Below are 23,187 nucleotides of genomic sequence, written 5' to 3'. Positions count from 1 at the left end.
TACCAATTACCATGTACGCCGAAGAATGGCACTGGATTTCGTTGTATATGCGAGGGGTGCAGTGGCAATTAAAGTTCAAAGTAATACTAAACTTAAACCAGACCTGCCCGGATCCGGATCGCGCATCTCTCCACATCCCCGAGAGTCTCTTTAGCCTGTAGGATTGTCGACTTAAAGGCCGGTTTGGCTGGCTCGACCGGCGGCTTAGATTCTCTTTAACTCGCTATAAAAGCTCTAAGAAGTTTCTGGCTCGGGAGGGATGTTTTCCCTGAATCCTTTTGGAGAACGTCTTCCGATCCTGTGCCTTCTCCACACACACACACACCCCGCTTCTTTTTCTGATCCTGCGGAGCAAGAAGCCTTCAAGGCAGTGGCTCGGGTCGGTTCTAAGTGAATCAACCGTGCCCCCCCAAAGCAGTGCAGGACTGAGCAGAAGCAGAAATAGGGCTGGAAAGGGACGTTGGAAGGTCTTCTAGTCCAGCCCCCTGCTCAAACAGGAGATCCTATACCATTTCAGACAAGGGACTGTCCAGTCTCTTCTTAAAAACCTCAAGGTTCCCCACTGTGTAAGATGAAGGGCCGGATTGAAGGCTCAGCAATCAAATGGAGTTGATTTTGAAACCTTTGCCTGGATCAAAAGCAAAGCACGGGGTGAATTTGGCCCGGTTTCCTTCGGAAAAGGCACTGCCAGGTATCCTTGTAGGCAAGGATGGCATCACGCCACGCCGTTCTTGCAGCACAAACCTTTAGACAAGGAAGGGCCTCCTCTTGGCAGGCAGGACAATATGATCTTTAATCATCAGGAGCCCTTTCAGGCTTTAAAGGTCTGGCATTTGGCCAGCACGGAGCATGGATCCATAATCTGGCTGGCTTCAGAGAGCCAAGGCATTTTGGTTTGCAAACAAAACTTCTTCAACTGAAGTTTGAGATTCATGGATTACCTCCGCCCCCCCACAAGTCCTTCAGATTCAATCCGGAAGGGCTGTTTTGGAATTTGGGTTACCAAACCCACCAATACAGAACGTGCCTGGAATCTTAATTCATTGCACTTCTCACCAAAACTGAAGTTTGAGATAACCTGAAGTAGGGTGGAGAGGTGTGGGAATTGCTGATGGATGGGGATGTTCCTTCTCTTTTAACCAAGTGGGGTTTTGCTGTGACTTGCAGTAATATTGGATGTCTCAAAATATTTTCTGGGTTTAATGTTTGGCTACAGTTGCAAGAGTTTGTGAGTAAGACTTTCAACGTAGTTCTGAAATAACAGCTGTTTCCGATATCAGTGCAACCAATTATATACCAATAGGTCCACTACGTCCAGGGCACTTTAGCTGAAATTCTTTAGACTTTACAACAACTGGATCGGTGAGCTCTTAAGTATAAGCTTCATGGCTGAACATTGATTTTCCGGTTTTCCAAGTTTATTTATAGGACTTATATATCACTGGAGTCAAAGCCAGCTCTTGAGAAGTAAACATATCCTATTTACTTAAATAAAAACTGAAATGTGCCAGTAATATTCTTGTCTTCCCAGAAGACTCTTAATTTATTTTGGTAATGAGGTGTCTCAACTTTTTGAGAGCTGATTGCGGGCTTGAATGTTGGCACTTAGTCAAGGCGGGAGTAAAAATCTTTGAAATTACTTGGGGGGAAACTTGTGGCGTGATGTTTGAAAATGAACTCAGGCGTTCTGTTTGCCTGTCTCCTGGAAAATAACAGTTTTACTACATGCGTCTATCCCAGGAGTAGACTTGACAGCTTTAAGACTTGTGGACTTGTCGACTTCAACTCCCAGAATCCCTCCTCCTCCAGTCATGTTAGTTCAGGAATTCTGGGAGTTGAAGTCCACAAGTCTTAAACTTGCCAAGTTTGAAGAGCCTTGGTCTGTCCTCTTGAAATTTCCAGAATGGCCTTCTCTAGAAAGCTGATCTTCAATCTGGGTGGTAGGCCTGATGGGTGAGCTTAACTTGAAGGAGACAATATGCCATGTGAACATTATTTCATAAACTTTGGACTAGCTTATGACATGGAAGTATCTGCTTAAAGAGTTACAGCTGTTATCATTTACGGTGACACATTTCTGTTAACATTGATAATTTCCATGATCACATTTGCCTTTAGTAAGATAAACCAGACTTCTTCATCATCAGCAAATTAAACTTGCACTCATCTTTTTTTTTTCTTTTTAACAAAAAGATATTTTGGATATTTTTTTTTCATTTACTTTTTAAAGATTTTTAATTTTTAAAATGTTATATTTTTTAAAAAAAAATTAAATGTCAGATTTAAAAAACGACACATTTGGCTGGTAAAATCTAGGCATTGGGGGTCTGAAGAGGGCCAGAATGACTTCCTAAAATTTTGATTCAGTTGGAGAAAGAGACCTTTGGGTTCCATTTCAGATGCCAAAAATTTTGGGCTCCCTTTGAAAAAAAAGATTGTAATCTTTTATTAACTGGAGGCAAAATACTGTAAAACAGAAAGAACATTAGCTCCCCTTCCCCACCACACACACACTTTTCAGCTCCTAATTTTACTTAGTACTAATTTATAAGCTAGATGAATCATAAAACATATTTTACCCAGAAAGGCCAGCATAAAAATTGGATGCAACTTCTTAAACCTCATGGAAAGCAGCGGTCAATGCAGACAAAGGCTGTAAGTGAATTCTGTCTTGTGAGAATAGTGAAGCTCTACTTCTACCAAATAAATAAATAATATTGAATCTGAAAAGCACGTGTTCTATCCATGGCTCCTTTTAAAAACTCTGTAGCTTTTGGGTCCTAGGGCTATGCTGATAAATATTTACTCAACGTATCTCAAGGACAGAAAAAACTAGCTTACAGGAATTGATCAATAAAACTTTGATCAAATGTTTGCTTTCCAGCAAACTGAGTGAATTTTAAAATTCCTCAGGCCTCTACAGAAGGACAGCTGGCGCCTACAAACTTGCTTTTTGGTTTTTTAAAAAAATCTGCATTACAGATAAAGCCAGCTTGAACTATCTTCGTGACTTTTCAAGTGTGCCTCTTGATAAAAACAACATTTGAGGATTTCAAAAGCCACTTAGCTGCTGTGAACTCTGCACCGCGTGTGCTTTTTACACAAACGCACAGAAAGGCTTAAAAACAAATCTGTGAAAGGCCGCTGATTGATCTCTGTTTGGCGCAGCAGTTGAGGTCATTAATTAATCCTGACTTCATGGGGGAGAGAGGGAAGGGCTTTGCACTCTCAAAATGGTGCGAGCTTGTATAGGCAGGTAGTCCTCATCCTTAAGCACCACAATTGAGCCCAAAATTCCTCTTGTTAAATAAATTGTAAAATTCAGCACCTGAATTTTAATCACGTGACCAGGAAGGTGCTGCAACAATTGTGTGAAAGATAATCCTAAGAACCATTGTGGCACAGTGGTTAGAATGCAATTCTGCAGGCCGACTTTGCTAACTGCCCGCAGTTCGATTCTCACCGGCTCCAGGTTGACTCAGCCTTCCGCCCTTCTGAAATGGATAAAACGAGGAGCCCGATTGTCGGGGACAAAGAGGCTGACTCCAAACCGCTTAGAGAGGGCTGTAAAGCACCGTGAAGCGGTATATAAGTCTGAGTGCTATTGCTATAAGTTATTTTTTTTTCCCAGTGCCATTGTAACTTCATTAAATGAACTATTGTAAGTTGAGGATTTATAAGGACTCTGCAGTTTGTAACATCAAGTAACTTGAAGAACTTTATCTTGCAGTGAAAATGTCCTCTTTGGAATGGGCAACCCCCTCCTTGACATCTGTGCTGTGGTGGACAAGGATTTCCTCGACAAGTAAGTCTTGGAACAGTTTCCATGTCTAAACACTTTGGCTAATTAAGTGCAACACTTAGGGTAACGCTTACATTCCGCACTTCTACTGTGCTCCTTCCTCTTGGGGTAGACCAAGAGGAAGGAGACCGCTTTCTTTATTGCACCCCAGTAATGTATTAACATGTAGTTTTACTTAGATTTCTATTTCTGTGCAATATGCTAGAAATGTTCTCTCGCTGACGCTATCCAAAATTATGCAGTGGGTGTACACCAGGGATGTACCATGCTGATTTGCCAAGCACCTGAATTTTGACCTGGGTCTGTGGGGATACTGCTAGGGTCTTTTAAGTGCAAGGGCTGGTTTTGAGTCCTTAGTTTCGGTGCCATTGCAGCTTTGAAGGGTTCACTTGTATGAATGGTTATAAGTCAAGGACCTCCTGCAGTTTCTTAGCCATCTGCAGAGCTTGAAGGCTTCTGTTTTTTACCTCTTCAAACCTCAACTCAAGTTCCTCCGCTCAAAAACTCTAAAAAGAACCCAGAAAAGATGTTGGCAACGCTGGGCTGCTCCTGTTTTATACTGTGTGACGATGGGATGTAATGATGATACGAATGGAGTAGGCTTTGTATATTAGCGTTGGGACCCCCTTTAAACTCGTTTGAATATCTTTTTCATCAGTCTCACTGTCTTGCTCTTTTTCAGGAAGATAACAAATATCTGTGACTTGGACAAAAGTTTATTCCAGAAGTTGGAATTCTGGAATATTCCTAGTGTATCCCAAGATCCATTGTTGCAGATTGCAGTGGAAGTGGTTGCAATAACGGGATCCACACATTTCAATAGCCAGTCTTTTGTGGAATCACAGTTTGTTGAATAAAATCGCAATTGTGGGAAGTGCAAAATCTGCTTGCATATCTGAGCTATGGTTTCCAAATCACCATGACTGATGCACAACGCATTGAAGCACAGGTGCATGAACTACATTGGCTTAGCCTCCTGTGAGAAATGATTGTGGGTCTTGTCTTAAAGTCACTGTGAGACCTTCAGTCAGCAAATTGGAAAAGGTTGGGCATAGGCGTCTGATAAAAACCACAATGCTGTCATCATGCAAATAAAGCAATTTGTATATTTCACTTTTAAATTTTGTATTTAATTTTGTATTTTTTATCCCAACTTTATTATTATTTTTAAAGGGATGTGGTAGCTCAATGGCTAAGGTGCTGAGCTTGTCGATCAGAAAGGTCAGCAGTTCAGTGGTTCGAATCCCTAGCGCTGCATAACAGAGTGAGCTCCCATTACTGGTCACAGCTTCTGCCAACCTAGCAGTTTGAAAGCACGTAAAAATGCAAGTGGAAAAATAGGGACCCCTTTGGTGGGAAGGTCACAGCGTTCTGTGCACCTTCGGCGTTTAGTCCTGCTAGCCACAGGACCATGGAGACGTCTTCGGACAGCGCTGGCTCTTCGGCTTTGAAACGGAGATAAGCACCGCCCCCTAGAGCCGGAAACGACTAGCACAACAATTACTGTGAGGTGGATTGGGCTGAGAGAGCGAGATTGATCCAGTGTCACCCAGCCGGCTTTCCTGCCTAAGGTGAGACTAGGGACTGAAGTCTCCTTCTGACTGGCCCCAAATCACCCAGTTGGCTTCCAGGCCTAACGCAGGATTAAAACTCGCCATCTCCTGGTTTCTAGCCTGCTGCCTCAACCACTAGACTAGGGGGTCTCCAAACTTGGTAACCATGCTGGCTGGGGGATTGTGGGAGTTGAAATCCACAACTTTTGAAGATGTCAAGTTTGGAGGCCCCTTCCAGTAGACCAAGTCACGATATAATGTCAGTCATGTTATATAATGACACAGTTGACGCCTTTCTTGTCTTTTGCACAATGACGTCATAATGTGCATGTCATCATTTCTCTTCTTGACTAACCACTAGCCATTAACGAGCAGGGAGAGAAAAAGACAACTCTCACAGGTAAAATACTCTTTGTGAGTTTTTCTGGGCATTCCTTGGCAGACCAAACAGATCTTCTTCCTGACTTCATTTTTTGAGTGTATAATCTAGCCCTAAATCTTTTGCTTTTCCCCCCCTGCAGGTACTTTATCATTTTTTTCTTTTTTTGCCATGTAGATTTGTTCTCTGTCTAGTAAAAAAAACAAAAACACATGTAAGTTCTTTTTTGAGTCCAATATCATAAATATTCAATTGCAAAAAAAAAGTAGAATGGAAAACACACTCATTGTTTCCTTTTTCATATTTCCTGACATGTTAGAATTTTATGTGACTGTTATTTTTTTCCATGCCCACGATTTTGGCTACACCCAACATATGTGAATTTTCAAATTAAACAGAATAGATACAAAATTTCCATTGTTGCTATCCCAGCTCGAAGCAAGCGCTTCATTTTTTTCAATATTTCTGGATTTCAGAGGACTTACGTAAAATGATAATTAAGGGCATTGATATAATTTGTTGTAGTGATGTATTATCTGGTTTCTTGCTCTTTAGCTTTTCATATGCTCATCAGGTGGCATCTTTAAAGAAATTGTCTCATGAAATAGCTGACCTAGATCTGTCTAAAATCTCATCCCTCTTGATTAAGGGGCTTTTTTTTTAAAGAAGGCTTTTCTGTGTTCAAGACCTGTCTGGGATGGAGGAAGATCATTTCCTTTTTACAAAATGAAATTGGCCCCTTCCATCTGGTTTGGTGTTTCCTCGTTGGGAGTCCCAGAGGTGCTTTTTCCAAAGAGCAGCTGGACTATCTTTGTTTTTGTTTTTGTTTAATTCTCTGAAAATGTTTCGCTTCTCATCCAAGAAGCTTCTTCAACCACTAGGATGGTATAAGGCAGGGGCCTTCAAACTCGACAGCTTTAAGGCTTGTGGACTTCAACTCCCAGAATTCCTCCTCCAGTCAGGAGAGGAATTCTGCTGTTGAATTAGCTCAGGAATTCTGGGAGTTGAAAGTCCATAAGTCTTAAACCTGCCAAGTTTGAAGACACCTTGATACAAGGTTTTCTGACTTGAGCAGAGGGTCAGAAGACCTCTGGGGGTCCCTTTATGTGTTCTATGAGATTTATGCTTCAAAATTAAGATTTATGCTTCAGCAACATCTGCAGATTGCAAGGATCCTCATTTCTCCCCTAAGCATTTGGGAACCTTGAATTGTGGGGGCCAGTCCATTTTTTGGTTTCCAAAGTGGCCTACCCTTAAACTTGGATGCGTTTCTTGAAGCAAATCAACAGGCTGCTTCAGGGCTTCTCCATTCACTTCTTGACAATTTAGGGCAGGGGTCCCCAAAACCTGGCAACTTTAAGACTTGTGGACTTCAACTACCAGAATTCTCCAGCCAGCATAGCTGGCTGGAGAATTCTGAGAGTTGAAGTCCACAAGTCTTAAAGGTGCCAAGTTTGGAGGCCTCTGATTTAGGGGAAGGCTTTTACTAGCAGAAATGAAACTTCAAGACATTCTATTCAGCGTGGACTTTTTGACCTGATGCTTTAAATACACTTGTGGTTGGGGGAAAAAAAAACCACTGCGGAGGAGATGTCTGTCAACATTTCCCTAGAAGAAGGAGAAACCGCTCCCTGTTTACTGCTTTCACTGTCCACTTCCTCCCCCCAGTGTAAAACCTAGGAGGGTGTTTTGAGAGCCTTGAATCAGAGGAAGAATCCGGTTCTTTGCCAGCATGGGTGAGACTGTGGGGAAGTCAGCAGGGCAGAGAGACTTGGTTGATGTGGGAACAAACAACCCAGGTCCAGATGTGAGGCTGTGGGAAGGAAACGTTCCAGGCCTGTCTTCATGGACTCGTTGGTTTGCTCTAAGCCTGCCTTGCAAATTAACTCCTGACGGTTTTCACAATGAATGTTGTTTTACTCTTGGCCAGCATGAAAACACGCGTTCCTCCAGGCTAGACAGCCAAACCAAGCAATTCTAGGAGGTCTCCAGCTTCCTCCTGAGATACTTAGAAAAGGTCTCTGCTTGCCTCTATAATCCCGAAGCAAGAATTAGAGACTTTCTGGACAGACATTTGGGTAAATGTGTGGTGCTAGCTGTTTCCACCCTGCCGGATGATGAGGCAAATTATGGCTTGTTCTCCTTTGTGGTACAATCCAGATTGTGATGGTCCGGGGCGTGGCACAAAGGCAACACAGTCAGATAGTCAGTAGGACTCCCTTTATGAGCTCCAACTTTGTCCCCAATGTCCTGGTTACCTTCTGGCTGGAGGAAAAAAAAAACTCTCCCAGGAAGAGCCTTTGGCTGCAGAGAATCAAGTCCAAAACATGGTCAACAAAAACTGTAACTATAAGTCCAATCAAGGCAAAATGAGGTCATTAGTCCGGCAGGGCAGGAGCAAGAATTCCAGACGTGAAAGCACAGTAGTAAATCAAACCAGTTGGGAGGATGCCAGGAACACAGATAACCACAGTCAACACAAGATAAACTCATGTTTGTTCCCAGCAGCTGCCACACTCAGCATGTATCTTTTTAAAACTCTCTTCTCAGGTGTGGCGAATGAAGGGAATCAGGGCCCTTTCCTCCCCTGTAAGCCAAGCCACCCAGTTTGCTTTCTTCTCCGTTCCTCCCTGTGTGCCCTAGGATGAAGAGGGGGTGGGTCTTCCTCCGAACCCCCTCTCCTTTGTTCTACCTCTCCCCTGCTCTGTGCAGCCAGACTTTGCCCTTCCCCGGTTTCTTCCACAGCCAACAGAGCCGCACTCCCACTCCTTGTCAGCTGTTCATCTTCCTCCTTGGATTCAGACTCCGATGGTTATGACACAGCCTTGGGTTGTGTTTATTGCAGGGGTCTTCAAACTTGACAGCTTTAAGACTTGTGGACTTCAGCTCCCAGAATTCCTCCTGCAGTCACGTTAGCTCGGGAATTCTGGGAGCTGAAGTCCACAAGTCTTAAAACTTGCCAAGTTTGAAGACCCCTTGCTTTTATCGTCTTCTGCCAGACGTTGAGGAAGCTTTCACTGTTGCATCTCCTCCTCCTCCTCCTCCTCCTCCTCCTGCTGGGGTGGGATGCGGCTATTAACTGATTTCAGCTCTTCATTGCTGGAAGATACCAAAAAAAAAAAAAGGCCACAAGGATGCCCTCGTGACTCAGGACAAATAGTAACCATTGAATTTGTTCTTTTGTACTGCCAGTTTTGCACAGCGTCTTGAAATGCCCCATTCCTGGCTGGCAAAGCAGGATATAATGACCAGCAGTACAAGCAATTCTAACTGTCTGTTATTAATCCTGAAATAACATAAGATTGCCAGATTCTGTGCGGTGGCGTAGAAAATTAGACAAAGAATAATTAAGAGTAATTGAACTTGTTTGAGCTGGGAATGGTTCTGTCTCAGCATTACGCGCCGATCATTTGTTTTTAATTTTTTTTTTTATGCCAGCTATTGTATGGTCCCTTCCTCAGATTTGTCAGGACCTACGTAATTCTAGATTTTAAGTTTTAATTAATTAAGGATGATGCTTTCAAGCCTTTTTGTTATGTACTGTTCCTCCTTATTTATTATTGACTGTTTTGGAGATTCAAAAAGTATTTTCTCCTAATTTTTAATGTTTAATGACCGCAATAAAGTGATTTGAATTTGGGGCTATCAAGTGTTCTCTTGTTTCCATGCCAGCTGGATGTTTATTGCTTCTTCTAGTTGGCAGAGGCAGCCCGGTCTTTAGCATGAATGTTGTTAAATCTTAGGAGGTGAATTTGGGGGTATTTCTTTTTCAGAGGGTTCAGATGCCATCCGTTGATGTGTATGGCGTGCTTTAAAAGCGGTGACTTGTAGACTCTTGCGGGGCTTCCATGGTTCAACAACACGGGGATTTTAAGAACATGTCCTGAAGGATATTTTATTTCTTACTAGTTCGATACCCGTGCTTTGCTACGAAACTATGTGGTTGGGCTTAGTTTTTTGGGAGAAAAATAAGGGGGGGGGGAATTCTGCCTCTGCCTACCAGCATCCATCGGTATTCATCTGGCTAGCGTCCTGTCAGTGTGTGAGAGAATTGAGGGCTGTTTGAAAACTGAAACAGTATTTGCTGAGTGAACAAGGAAGGAGACAGCAAGGAGCTTGGGTGTGGCTTAGCTCAACTGTCCTGTACTAAAGCTACCTGATACTGTGAAAGTAAAACTGAAACTCCTCTCCTCTGCTTGTGTTTTGCCTTTGGAACAGATTTCTCTTCAGGTGGGGTGGGGGAGTAGAACTCCTTAGCATCAGAGCGTGTTAATAATAATAATATAGGAAATACTCTAAATGCTCTGATGGTCATTTCGAAATATCCTTTCTTAGTGAGCACCTAAAAGCCAAGAGGAATATACGTGCCAAATTTCAAGTTTGTAGTCTTTACGGTACTGGAGATTTTGTGATGATGCGTGAGGGGTATTTCGCTTTTATATACTGTATATAGATTAGCCCAATCCTGTAAGTTAGTTTGGGCCAATTTACTCACTGGCTGTGTGATGAATTGCTATACAGTATATGCTTAAATAGTGAAACTCTGCATTGTGCTGTTAAGATGTAGAAACGGCTTGCGTTTCTGTTATATTTCCTGCAATGTTAATCCCACGTATAAAACAAATTTGATTGCAAATGCTAAGCCCGGTTGTTTTACTTGTTTGCGAAGTGGAACTATGAAAATTTCCCAACTAAAAGAAATGCTTGTTTCTAACGTTAACCTTTAGAGCGAGATTTTTTTTTGCCGCACAATTTGTGTGTTTAATCCAGAAGGTTCCCTCTGTCCTGCGTCTCTCTTGCTGAGCCAAGCATTTGAACCTCTCTGTAGTCTGGGCATCGGGGCCTTTTAGGGACGGCTCACAGTGAAGTTGAATTTTCTGAGTAAGAGTGGCCCCATGGGCTTCTCCCGCTGTTCTTAGCCAGTTTCCCTCCATTTGAAGCTTTTTTTATCTCAAGGAAAAGAACTTAGAGCTTGCAGTTCGTTTTACTTTGTGTTTCTTCCTTCTCCAACCTTCCCAGCTCCACGTAATGGCAGCAGTGGGTGGGAAGAGGATGCCCAACCTAGTTCCCACACATGCGCAAATGAAGTGTTGTGTTCTTGTTGGCCACATGTGTGGCCCGGTTCCCAACGGGCCGTGGACTGGTATCAGTTGGGGACTCCCGCCTTAGGGCATTTCAGTCCCGTTTTATACCTTAGAAGCCATTAATTTTTCAGGGGCATCTCCGTTCTCGCATTGTAACGCACTTTTTAGATCGCTTATCTAGACATTAGATTGTTCAACATCTTATTTGTTTGTTGGAACAAACGAGCAACCTGGATATTTTTTTCTTTAACACCGAAAAACAATTGTAGTACATACAGTTTGAGTTTTCATCTGTAATCAGATGCACCGAGAGAAATCTCCATCTTGGCTGTCAAGAGTGCTTTAACGTTGACCTCACTAATTAATACTTAGGGTCCCCTGCTTGAGAAGGGGGTTGGACTAGAAGACCTCCAAGGCCCCTTCCGACTCTGTTATTCTGTTACTCCATTGTGTTATTCTGATGACTTATGCTTAACTTGCAAGGACTTGCAAGACCAAAGAACACAAAGTGTACTCTAGTTGCTTGGAAGTGATTCTTATCTACCAATTTCAAAGCATTAACTACAGGTTTGTCGTAAGGCCAGTCTCCAATTACACCAGCAAGCAAACATAGCCCTTACTACTTTACATTTATGTGTGGAGAATAGAGTTGTTTACCTCCTTTAAACAATGGAGAAGCAGCAGGCTGCATCTTTCCAGTGGATTGAGTTTCAAGGCCACCAAACAATTTCCATCCTTATGCTTTGGATACCACAGGCTTGCACCCAATGGTAGGACATTCCTCAGCTACTCTTGACACAAAACGAAAATGAAGTTCCTTTATAGAGCTCGGTTGGTTCTCATGAGTGAATGGTTGACTCTGCACCATTGCTTTTCTCCGCTCCCCAAGACAGAGCAACCAACTTGGCACGCCCTAAATCTCCTAGCTCAGGGGGTCCCCAAACTTGGCAACTTTTAAGATTTGCGGACTTCAACTCCTAGAATTCTCCAGCTGGCTGGAGAATTCTGGGAGTTGAAGTCCACAAGTCTTATAGTTGCCAAGTTTGGGGACCCCTGTCCGAGCTTGTGGCTCATCTGATCAGGTTCCACCTCTTGAAGCCATTGTGCTATCTCCACTCCAGTTTGGCTCACCTTTCTCAGCAACAGAAGCATCGCAGGTCACGGATCTCATGTGGGAGAACTTCAACTCCAGATGATTCAATTGGCCAACCATCCCTAAGGCGCTTCTCTTCAAGCAAGAACTGGGTGGCCCATGCTAAGTTCTAGATGTCAGGATTCCGGCAGTTCCCCCCATTTAAATCATGGGTCTTGATTTACTGGGACGAAATCACCCTTGACTCTGGTTTCCCCCCACCCCCTGGGTGTATCGTAATTCATATTCTCCAATGGGACACATCCATAGCCAAGAGTCATCAATCATGCTCTACAGTTAGAATTTTGCGGGGCAGAAACTTCGGTCTCCTAGTTACTATCTTTGAAAACATTTACGGAATGCACTTTCAGTTTTGCAAGCTGGTGCAGTGCTCTCCCTCCCTGTCTGTTGGCAACTCTAAAAAGACCAGAGAAACATTTTATGAGTTGACATTAGAGGAGGCCGATGGTGCGCCAATCCTTTTGCAACAAACTGCAAATAATGGTTATGCAAGATAAAAGTACAGGGAGAAAGATACACTGTCATGGATTTGAGCATCTAGATGTACGTCTCCCTTTGGGTTGCTCCGTGGAACTGTAGCAGGATAAGCTGATGTTAACTACCAAATATGTTCCGGCATTGACAGTTGATTAATGTTTGATTATAAAATTTCATACAACGCTTAATTGGTCTGTTCCTTCCTTCAGTTCAGGATGTATTTCATCTTGGAAGCTCGCCTCAAATATAATACAATTATATTGCACATTTAGGGCTGTTTTTGTATCTTGGCTCTGTAAACAGCTTCACTTCAACAGGAAGATAACAGAGCTGTCTGGTAGCAGCTCTGCTTCCCTAAGTAAAGGACCTTGCACATACGTGCTAGTCGTTTCTGGTTGTAGGGAGCGGTGCTCATCTCTGTTACAAAGCCGAAAAAGCCAGCACTGTCTGAGGATGTCTCCGTGGTCATGTGACTGGCATGATTAAATGCCAAAGACACACAGAACGCCGTTCGCTTCCCACCAAAGGGGTCCTTATTTTTCTACTTGCATTTCTACATGCTTTCAAACTGCTAGGTTGGCAGAAGTTGGGACAAGGAACGGGAGCTCACTCCATGACGCGGCGCTGGGGATTCGAACGGCCAAACTGCCGACCTTTCTGATCGACGAGCTCAGCGTCATAGCCGCCATGTCCCATCTCTGCTTCCCGAATAGAAGATCAATGAATGACAGGACAGAAGTTAAAATAGGAAAGTGAGGATTGGATTAGGGGAGGCCGCAAAGAGGAGGAGGTCAGTTTATTTTCCAAAGTATCAGAAGGCAAGACAAAAAAAAAACAAACCACGATGGATGGAAAGTAATCAAGGAGAGAAGCAACGTAGAACTAAGGAGAGATTTCCTAAGTGTGAGAGCAACCAACCCGTGGAACGGCTTCCCTTCAGGAGTTGTGGGATGCTCCATCACTGGAGGTTTTGAAGAAGAGACGGGACAGCCACTCGTCTGAAATGCTATAGGGTCTCCTGCTTGAGCAGGGGTTGGACTAGAAGACCTCCAAGGTCCCTTCCAGCTTTATTCTGACTTGTTGAAGCTCTGGGGAGAAGAGCGGCGGGGGGTGGGGGGGGAGAGCTTTGGTTCAGTTATGATCTGTTGGCCTTGTGAGGTAAAGCGGGCAAGGGGATATCTAAGCATAATTTTTATTTTTGGAAAGAAGCATTTATGTGTCCAAAGCAATTAAAATGATGGAATAAAAAAAAAAATCAAATTGCGTGTGTGTTTTTGTGTGTGTGTGTGTGTGTGTGTGTGTGTGTGTGTGTGTGAATAGGCTCCTAAATTGAGCAGGGACAAAGAATACTTCAAAGATACCCAAAAAAACCATTTCCTTGCCTGTCTGTCACCCTAAATGCCTCTTAATTTAAAGAGGCATCTGTCTGAAGTGGCTGTTTATTTAGCTGGCTCCCTTTAATGTGAAAAAGTCTCCTATAATTAGAGGTTCAGACATTATGGGAAAATTCTCCTAGTGTCCTTTGAGAAGGTCTGACTGGAGTTGGGGTGATGAGCTTCGGTGACTAATAACCCATTTCACTCCTTAATCTTGGGAAATTAAACAGAAAAACAAGTCGAAGCCATTTTGGAATGAGTCGTAACGAAAACGTTCACATTCAAGACATTAAGTTCCACCTGGGCAGCCGGGGAATTCAAGCTGTTTTCTTCTTCCTTGGCACTGTTGCAGAAAATACAGCTTTCACAGTAATTCGAGTCGGGAAACTTCTGGGGAAAGTAATGCCAGACTGAATTCAGGTCCACGAAAAGCAGAGGTGGTGATGCTGGTGGAATGAAGAGCTGTTGTGTAGACCAGGCCTTTGATACCCTGTTCCCCCGAAAATATAACCTGCCCTGAAAGTAAGCCCTAGCTTGATTTTTACCCATGCACCCAATATAAGCCCTACCCCCAAAATAAGCCCTAATTAAGACCCCTCCCACTCCAGGATATAGCTAAGGTGGGGATGGGGGAATGGAGCTGTCCTACTACTTACCTTTAGACCGTTTGTAGCCAGGCCTTGCACACCCCAACACCTGCCTTGCCGGCCCATTTCTTCTGCAGCTGGCAAGGCTGGCAGGACTTTCCTGAAGGCCTCTGTAGATCGATCTGGAGCTCTGTTATCTGCTTCAGAGGCCTTCAGGAAAGCCTTGCTGGCTGCAGAAGAAGAAATTCCTGAAGGCCTCTGACAGCGAAAAGGAGGCCAGAGGTGACGTGTGCAAGTGAGGTTTGTCAGTGGATAACATCCCCCCCCAAAAATAAGACCTGACACCTTTTTTTTTGGTGGCAAAAAATACAAGACAGGGTCTTATTTTGGGGGATGCATGGTAGTAAGGATCTGAGATTGCCCCTAAGCGCTGTTGTGTTTGTGATGGTTGCAGCCTCCTGGAGTCACGTGGTCACCATTTATGGTCTTCTCCACTGCCTTCTGACCAAGCAAAAGTCAATGGAGGAAGCCGGTTTGCTTAAGGACTGCATGATTCATTTAGCAACGGCAGCGGTTGGCTTAAACAATTGTGGCCAAAAAAAAAAAAAATTCATAAAACTGGATGCGAATTTACTTAACAACCACTTTGCTTAGCGGTGGAAATTCGGGCCCCAATTGTCATAATCCAAGGATCATCTGTGCTTTGCTTCTTACGTTTTCTGGAGCTCTTCCATTATGGGAATGTCTCTTGCGGTCCTAGTTGTGACATATAGTGCCAAAGGAAACATTAATTCTGTAAGAAAAGTCTGTCCATAGGATTTACTCATCCAATTGATGGATATCCTGCTTTTCCTCCTGAGATCCCCTCCTCCCATTTTATCCCTGCAGCGGTTCAGGGAAATAAATTAAGAGATGCCCACTGACCACAAATGCTTCCGGATGCTTCCTGAGTGAGAGGCGTTTTTAAGCTGAGCCTCAGTCTAGCAAAATGCGAACTAAAAATTGATATTTTGGAGGCAGCTCATGCAACTCAGAAGAATCCAAAACCTTCTCTCGCTATTTGCATCTACTTGGGATAATAATCGTAACAACAACACTCTTGTCTTTCTACTTATAGAATTACCCAAGGTGGCTGGTTACATAAATGCAGAAAAAGTGAAAACGATAGTAACAATAATGTGAGGCTGATTATAGTCAGCTTAACACTTAACATCTTGGAAGGTTGTTGTTTTTTTTCTCCTCTTTTCCTAAATATAGAGTGTGTTGAGCTGAGTATCTCCTCCCACTTGGGAGAGCTTTCCACAGATGGGGGATCTCCCCTTCCTGTTCATCCACATAACTGGGCAGGTTTATGGTAGGAGGGAGAGAGAGAATTTCTCAGGTGGTTGAGAAATACCAGAGCAAGCAGATTTTTATTTATTTATTTGCCAAACATGTACAAGATAACAAGTATAAGTATGAAGGTAAACATAAACAAAGGAAGTAAATACAGATGAACGGGGACAGTAAGACAGGGACGATAGGCACACTGGTGCGCTTATGCATGCCCCCTTTAAGGACCTCTTAGGAATGGGGTGAAGTCCACGGTAGACAGTTTGAGGTTGAAGCTGGGAGGGGTCGAGGCTGTAACCACGGAGTCTGGTAGGGCGTTCCAGGCGTTGACCACTCTGTGGCTGAAGTCATATTTTCTGCCATCGAGTTTGGAGCGGTTTACCTTGAATTTGTATCGGTTGTTTGCCTGTGTGTATTATTGCGATTGAGGCCGAAGAAGTCGTTGACTAGCAAAATGTTACAGCAGACAATTTTGTGAACTATGCTCAGATTGCACCGCAGACGGCGGCTGTGCAGTATTGTCCAAGCCCAAAATTTCAAGCCTGGAGGATTAGGGAATTCTATTGTGAGTGGAGGAGTGGAGTTCTCTTCTCAAGAAATATCTGTAAGCGCCGGACTTTTCCCCTTCAACCGAAAAAGAATGAACTTCTGAAAGCTAGGCACTTCAAAAGGAATTCTTTGTTGAAAGGAAGTGATCCTGGTACTAGTCAAAGCAGAATCTAAGATGCTTCCAGGCATACAGTAATAGATAAAGGGAGTGAGAACCCTTCCCTTCATTCTGATGTGGATTTTGTCAAACAAACAACCAACATTTTAATTCCCCACTCCCCTTTTCTGGGAACATATCTGAGAAGAGTTTCCCAGGGAGTATCTTTCAGAGCTGGAATGTTTATGGTCCCTTCTCCTCTTGCTATCTCTCCAAGAGGTGACAAGTTTCTAGACGTCTGGCTCCAGTCCTCCAGTTGTATATCATGTGCAAGTTATACCGATTCAATATAAGGTTCAAGATATTCAGGTTACATCAAAAAGGATAACTTGTACCAACTCCCCCACCCCTCTTCCGGTGAAAAAGGGCAGATATACAGATCTGACAATACCTCTGAACCCGCTCAATTGTGTTACTGTCCGATATACAGTGCGGGTTCCAGGTGGACGAGCTGTATTCAAGAATTGGTCTGGCAAAGGTTTTGTATGCCCTAGTTAACAATTCAATGTTGCCAGAGAAAAAGCTTGGAGATGTTTGGTCCAAAGTGCATGTCATTCCCAAGAACCATCTGGAACAGAGGAGGTAGGCTCTTAAGGATGATTGCTGAAGGCATGGAAGGTCTCCACTGTGCAGCAATTAATGAGCTTTGCCTTTCCTTGCTTTCTCAATTACTTTTAATCATTTAAACCTATTATTTTGGCGTTACGTTCAAAGGCTCTTGGTATAGTGCTTTTGCACTGCACCGTATTAATTACAGCTTAAAATTTTGTCCAAATGCACGATTAGGGTGAGGCTGCCAGACAGAATAGATTATTTGGTTCAGACGTTGATCTTGTACAATGATGGGAACAAGATGTCTTCTGCTACTGAATACAGTCAATTCAGGAAGATTGAACCTCTCTTGGATGAGTTAGGAAGATCTGAATCTAACCAGAAGTTGCCTTTATAAATTATGCTGCCTGCTGCAACTTTTAATTCGTCACTGTTGTCCTAAATCCAATAACGCTCTAAGTACTTCCTGCAAAGCAGCACTAGCATCAAATTACGTTTGTGTATTTAAAGAGTATTTGTTGGATCCAAATCTGAACTAATGCTCGTTCGATCAATAGCGCAGTTCCTTAAAAGCAAGTCCTTGGAGATACAAGAACCAGGAAATCTTACGATTGACATCCTGTTATAAAATGAGCCACACATCCCTTGGTTTTTGTGCTACCATATTTTTCTTACTTTGAGTTTTGTGCCAGGTGAGGCCCCATTCAAAACCCAAGAAAGCAAACCTTTGTTATAGAGAAAAGGACTCTTACTGAAAATTAAAATGGTAGCATCAGAAGAATACGAGGTCTGAGGCACTAGGCAAACAAAGTTATGCCAAAGTTCCCACCTCCAATAGTTCAAACTGGCCATCCAATCTGAGATGGGTATAATGACAGGTGGGGGTATCTCCAGGTGGTGTTTCGGACATCTGGTACACCAAGAAGGTTGACCTTGGCTTCAATAAATAAGAGGCTACATCTGCACAGTAAGCAAGCAAGCCTAGTCAAGAAAGTTTTCCCAAGTTTTACAATTCACACTCTCAAGCCTCCAGCACTCTTCCCTCTCCCACGAAGCCCAATGAATCTTCCCTCCCCCCCATTTCTATGGCAGCTGGAAAGACAAGCAGAAGAAGGATTCTTGGATTGCACAAGGACAGTTATTATATGGATCAAGGGTCGTGTTTGTCAGAAAGCGGGGAAATGGGGTGCTGTTAACCTGAATCCTTGCATTGCTCAACTTAAGGCCACGATTGAGCCAAAATCTCTCCCCCCCCCGCACCCCGTTTTCCAATGTTTATCACCACATTTGTTAAGTGAATCACTGCGGGTCTTAAATTAGTCACACGTTTGTGAAGTGAATCTCACTTTCACCATTGACTTTGCTCGTCAGAAGGTCGTAAAAGGGAAATCACGTGACCCTTGGACACTGCAACTGTCATAAATGTGAGTCAGTTGTCAGGCGGAGGTTCTGACCAGTTCTGGAGAACCGGTAGCGGAAATTTTGAATAGTTTGGAGAACCAGCAAATCCCACCTCTGACTGGCCCCGCCCCCATCTATTCTCCACCTCCCGAGGCCCAGCTGATTGGCTGGGTCTTCTTTGGTTGCCCTGCACAGGAGAATAGAGCTGGAAAGCAGGTTAGTAGGATGGGGAGGGAATGGGGATTTTGCAGTATCCTTCCCCTGCCATGCCCACCAAGCCATGAGTACAGAACTGGTAGTAAAGATTGTTTGAACCCCACCACTGTTGTCAAGTACCCAAATGTAAATCACATGATGCTGCCATGGTCACAAGTGTGAAAAATGGTCACAAGCCACTGTTTTCAGTGCCGTTTTAACTTTGAACGGTCACTAAATGGACTGTTATAAGTCAAGGATTAAGTGTAATAGACTTTGTGTCAGTGATTGGATTGCATCAGCTAAAGAGTTGCATTTTTCCCTCGGTTTGTCTTCTGCTGAGGTCTACAATGACAGGAGTTTCCATAAGTGACTTATGATCAGTTGTCACACACTTAATGACCACCACTGCATCCCCCAGGTCACGTGATTAAAATTCAGGTGTCAACTCATAAAACATTTTGTATACATGTTTTATAGTTGCCAACAAAAAGAAGTGGGAGGGGGGAGTGTCAAAGAGCAGGCAGCAGTGTGGAATCGAAAGTACATTCCATTCATATTTTCTTCAAAGACTGATTAGATGACTGAAGCTTCTGCCATGAAAAAAATCTAATTGGAGAGCATGATTGATGACTCTGGGCTATGGACGTGTTTCGTTGGATGATACACCCAGAGGGTTGAGGGGAAAAGCAGGATCAAGGGTGACAGTGCATTACATATCTCAGAGTTGGCTACGCCCAGATTAGTGCCGGACATAGAATGTTAACTTCAAATAAATCCTCTTTAGTTTTGGGAGTGTGGCTTGAGGCTCATGATGTAACTGCCGGAATCCTGACATCAGGTTCTTGGCAAGTAACTCACATTTATGACGGTTGCCGTACTCCAGGATCATGTGATCTCAACTTTTGCAACCTTCTGACAAGAAAAGTCAATGGGGAAGCCAATATTCACTTAACGGCTGTGTTACTCACTTAACAACTGCAGTGGTTCAATTATCTACTGTGCCAAGAAAATGGGACAAAATTCACTTAGCGTAACTGTCTTGCTCAGCAACAGAAACCCTGGCGTCGATTGCAGTCATAAACCAAAGACCACCTGCAGTCTGAAATGTCTCCATCCACTTGTAGCACATTAGTGGAGGGGATTTTCCTTTAAAAAAAAAAAAAAAAAAGAATTTCCCCCATCGTTTTATTTATTGAATTGAAATTGGTGCTTTTTTTCAGATTCGGCAAAGGGTTTTTTTTTTAAAGCTTTTGTGGGAAATTCCATAAATGTGATTTGCCAATTTTCTTTTCTGCATTTATTGTTTGTTTGTTTTTTTCCTTCTAAAATGCTAACAGTTGGTCAAAGATGATTGATTTCCAGTGTTTGGAAACTAAAACTTCAAATTTCCTATCTCTGGACGAAGAAAAAGAAATGTTGTGATTGACACAGTATGAAGTAATTAAGAATGCAGGAAGCTGCCTGGGTTAGCAAAAGCGGTTGAAATAAATCGTTATATTTGAAATGTCTGCTGAGATCCTAACGATAAGGCTGGGAACCATCTGTTTCATAGAGGCAGGTAATGGGGCTTGAATTGTATCACTGTAGTAGCACAGAATATTACCATCTTGTAAGATACATATAGATCCAATGGATTAGCCAAGCAAGTGGAATTATATTTGTTTTGTTTTGAAAAGCACTTATATCCAGTTTCCTTATTTGAGCTTGTCCTTCCCGTGTGTATAGAAGTGAGGTCAAGCACTTCTTTCTTTCTGTTCTGGAGGTTGAAAATTTGTTGTAGTTATTATTAGGGTTCCTTGTCCAAGAGGCTTTGTCGACAAAGATTCATTTCTGATGGAGCTTGGAAGAGAAAAAGGAAGGCCTGCCGCTTCTGCTGCTTTCCTTGCATGAAGCTAAAAGTCTCTCTCTCTCTCTCTCTCTCTCCCCGCCCTTGAGAATGGAGCTGGAGATGGTATCCTGAGATCCCAAATAAAGAACGCTCGATTGATAGACAAACGGGGTGGGGAATTTTCCTGAAGACATTTTGGGGGATTTTCCCAGGGTCTCTGGTCCACAGGATTTAAAATTATGAGTTTGGTGGTTCTTGAGGTCCAAAAGGTTGGTGACCCCTGTTCTAGTCCAACATCCTGGTCAAGAAGAAGACCCTATCCAGTCTCTTCTTGAAAACCTCCACTGATGGAGCATTCACAACTTCTGAAGTCAAGCTGTTCCACTGATTAATTGTTCTTGCTGTTCGAAAGTTTCTCTCCTTGGTTAGTTTCCAACTATTGCTGCCTTTCTTGCTTTCTGGTGCTTTGGAGAACAGCTTGACTCCTCCTTCTTTGTGGCAGCCTCTCCAATATTGGAAGACTGCTATCATGTCTCTTCTAGTCCTTTTCTTCATTAAACTAGACATACCCAATTCTTGCAACCATTCGCTGCATGTTTTGACCTCTAATCACCTTTGTTGATTTTCTCTGCACACTTTCTAGAATCTCAACATCTTTTTTTACATTATGGCGACCAAAACTGGATGTGGTATTCCAAGTGTGGCCTTACCAGGTCCTTATTTAAATGACTGTGCATCAGGACTCCAAGATGCCTCTCACAATTACTACTATAGAGCGTGTAACTGCGAGAGAGATCTTGCAAAACAGGTTGTAAGAAATGAATCATTATCTTAAGAAGACTTCATTACAGTTTTGTATCAGAAACAAAGGAAACGAACTTTTATTTCGTCTGTGAATGTAGAGATAACTACACAGATTTTACAATAATTTCAATTATTCTTTTGTGTTCTGCTCAGAAGACAGAGTATATAGATAGTAGGAATAATTTCGTTTCTGAGTTTAGATTGCCATCATTGATTCAGCTGAAATTTCATAGATTGATGGTTCTTATTTCAGAATGGAGATACTGCTTTTTAAACTTAAAAATCCCACAAATGAAGGGTTTACTTCAGAATTTGATAGGAAATCAACTGGCCAGGATTATTGTTGCTGTATTCAGATTCAAAAGTTGTCAGAATCTGATATGAAGCCAAGAACAAGATGATAACATATATTTAATAAGGATCAGTAATTATGCTGTTGTTCAGGATAAACATGGTTTTATAGAAAGCAGGAAAAATGTTTGTAATAAATTGATTATTTTGAAATATCAGATTGGATAATTGCATAGAAAGAGAGCTTATAGTGGAGTTTCATGTTTTTAAGCAGGAAGGGTTTTTTGATCGAAAGGAATTTTTTTGTATTGCTCTATTGAATGTAAATACTTAGTTTAAGATTTGCTTATCATTAAGCTATAAAAGAAAATGTTTGTTTAATGGTACAGAAAAATGCATATCGAGATTATCTTTTTCTTCATAACTTTTCTCTATCTGGAACTTTTATCTATATTAGAAAATTATAAAAGCTGGATTTCAATTGAATTAAGACATATGCAGAAAATACAGTATTGCAAACTTGGCAGTGACTTATCTCAAAGCTATCTATAACTTATTAATATTTTACACCAATTTTGTTAATGCTCTGGGAAAACAATTACATTGCACAAATAAGAAGAATCAACTGAAACATTAATAAGAAAATTAAGGAAGAGCTGTCCTTAGTAAGGTTTAGTAGCATCAGATTATGACTGATTTTCCACTTGAAGAATCAAGTAAAACCTAACGCAGGTTCTAACAATATCAAAGAATATATTTAAAAACACCTGAAATTGTTGAACTTTACAAATGTAGAATACTAAAAATATAGCATTCATCTTAATGCTTTGGAGAAGGTGGTGGAAATTTTTAATATTTGTCTGTACATTATGTGTTTTGATTAGAACTTCTTAATATTAGGTAATTATGCATTAAAACATCTTCTCAAGGCAAAGATTCAAAACATTTTCTCGAGGATTTTCAATTTATCCCATATTATATTATAAATTACCTGACATCTGTGGAACCAACATCTGCAAAGATAATATAAAATAAGTTTAAAGAAGTTTATTTCTATCATACATTACATTCTAGTATTTTTGTGCTGTGCTGATGAAAGATATGGGACAGTATCAGGTGCAAAGTATCAGGACTATCCTTAACGTTACAGCAGGGGTGTCAAACTCGTGTCGTGACGGCAACGTCATGTGACGTATTGGGACTTTCCTCCCATTTGCTATACCAGATGGGGGCGGGGCCAGCACATGACGCATCTGTCCTGCAGATCACGAGCTTGACACCCCTGGGTTACAGCATAGAAGATATATTCTAACCTATACACAAGCATCTGGTCAACTAAAGTTCATCTCTAAATTGGCACCAGATAAGGCTCAACAGAATTTAGGAGAGGTTAGACTTGGAGTGTTTGTGGAAACACAACAATTCTAAACTGATGACCCACTTAACTCGGCCATCCAGCTCTGTTTCCATTTCTGCAACAAATACAAAAACTTGGATCTGGGTTTTATTTTCACTGTATTTTTCTTTCAATAGTCTTGCAGACAAAAACGAGAAAAACGCTATAGATAAATGGTGTCATGTTTCACCAAATACTGTATTAGATAGGAATAACCATAGCTCTTCTGGGGAAGAAGCAGTTGCTAACTGCAAGAGAAGGGAAAAAA

At 42.2% G+C, this 23,187-nt stretch overlaps 1 protein-coding gene across 4 annotated transcripts in view; it reads left to right on the top strand.

Moving 5' to 3' along the window:
• The window catches only part of ADK (adenosine kinase), a 239,474-nt gene that overhangs the window by 22,513 nt on the left and 193,774 nt on the right, over positions 1 to 23,187 (top strand). For all 4 annotated transcript variants that reach the window (XR_015743669.1, XR_015743670.1, XM_026710963.2 and 1 more), the window contains exon 2: positions 3,731 to 3,805. Coding sequence is in view for 2 of the 4 variants with exons in the window: in XM_026710963.2 (XP_026566748.1) it covers positions 3,731 to 3,805 (75 nt within the window). In the remaining 2 variants the exon portion in view is untranslated. The remainder of the gene's footprint in view (positions 1 to 3,730; positions 3,806 to 23,187) is intronic.

This window comes from Pseudonaja textilis, chromosome 4 (assembly GCF_049901715.1).
Source record: "Pseudonaja textilis isolate UNSWEBS1 chromosome 4, rPseTex1.2, whole genome shotgun sequence".
Taxonomy (NCBI): domain Eukaryota; kingdom Metazoa; phylum Chordata; class Lepidosauria; order Squamata; family Elapidae; genus Pseudonaja; species Pseudonaja textilis.
The sequence above is the reverse complement of the archived record's forward strand: the minus strand, read 5'-3'. Positions and strand labels throughout refer to the sequence as shown.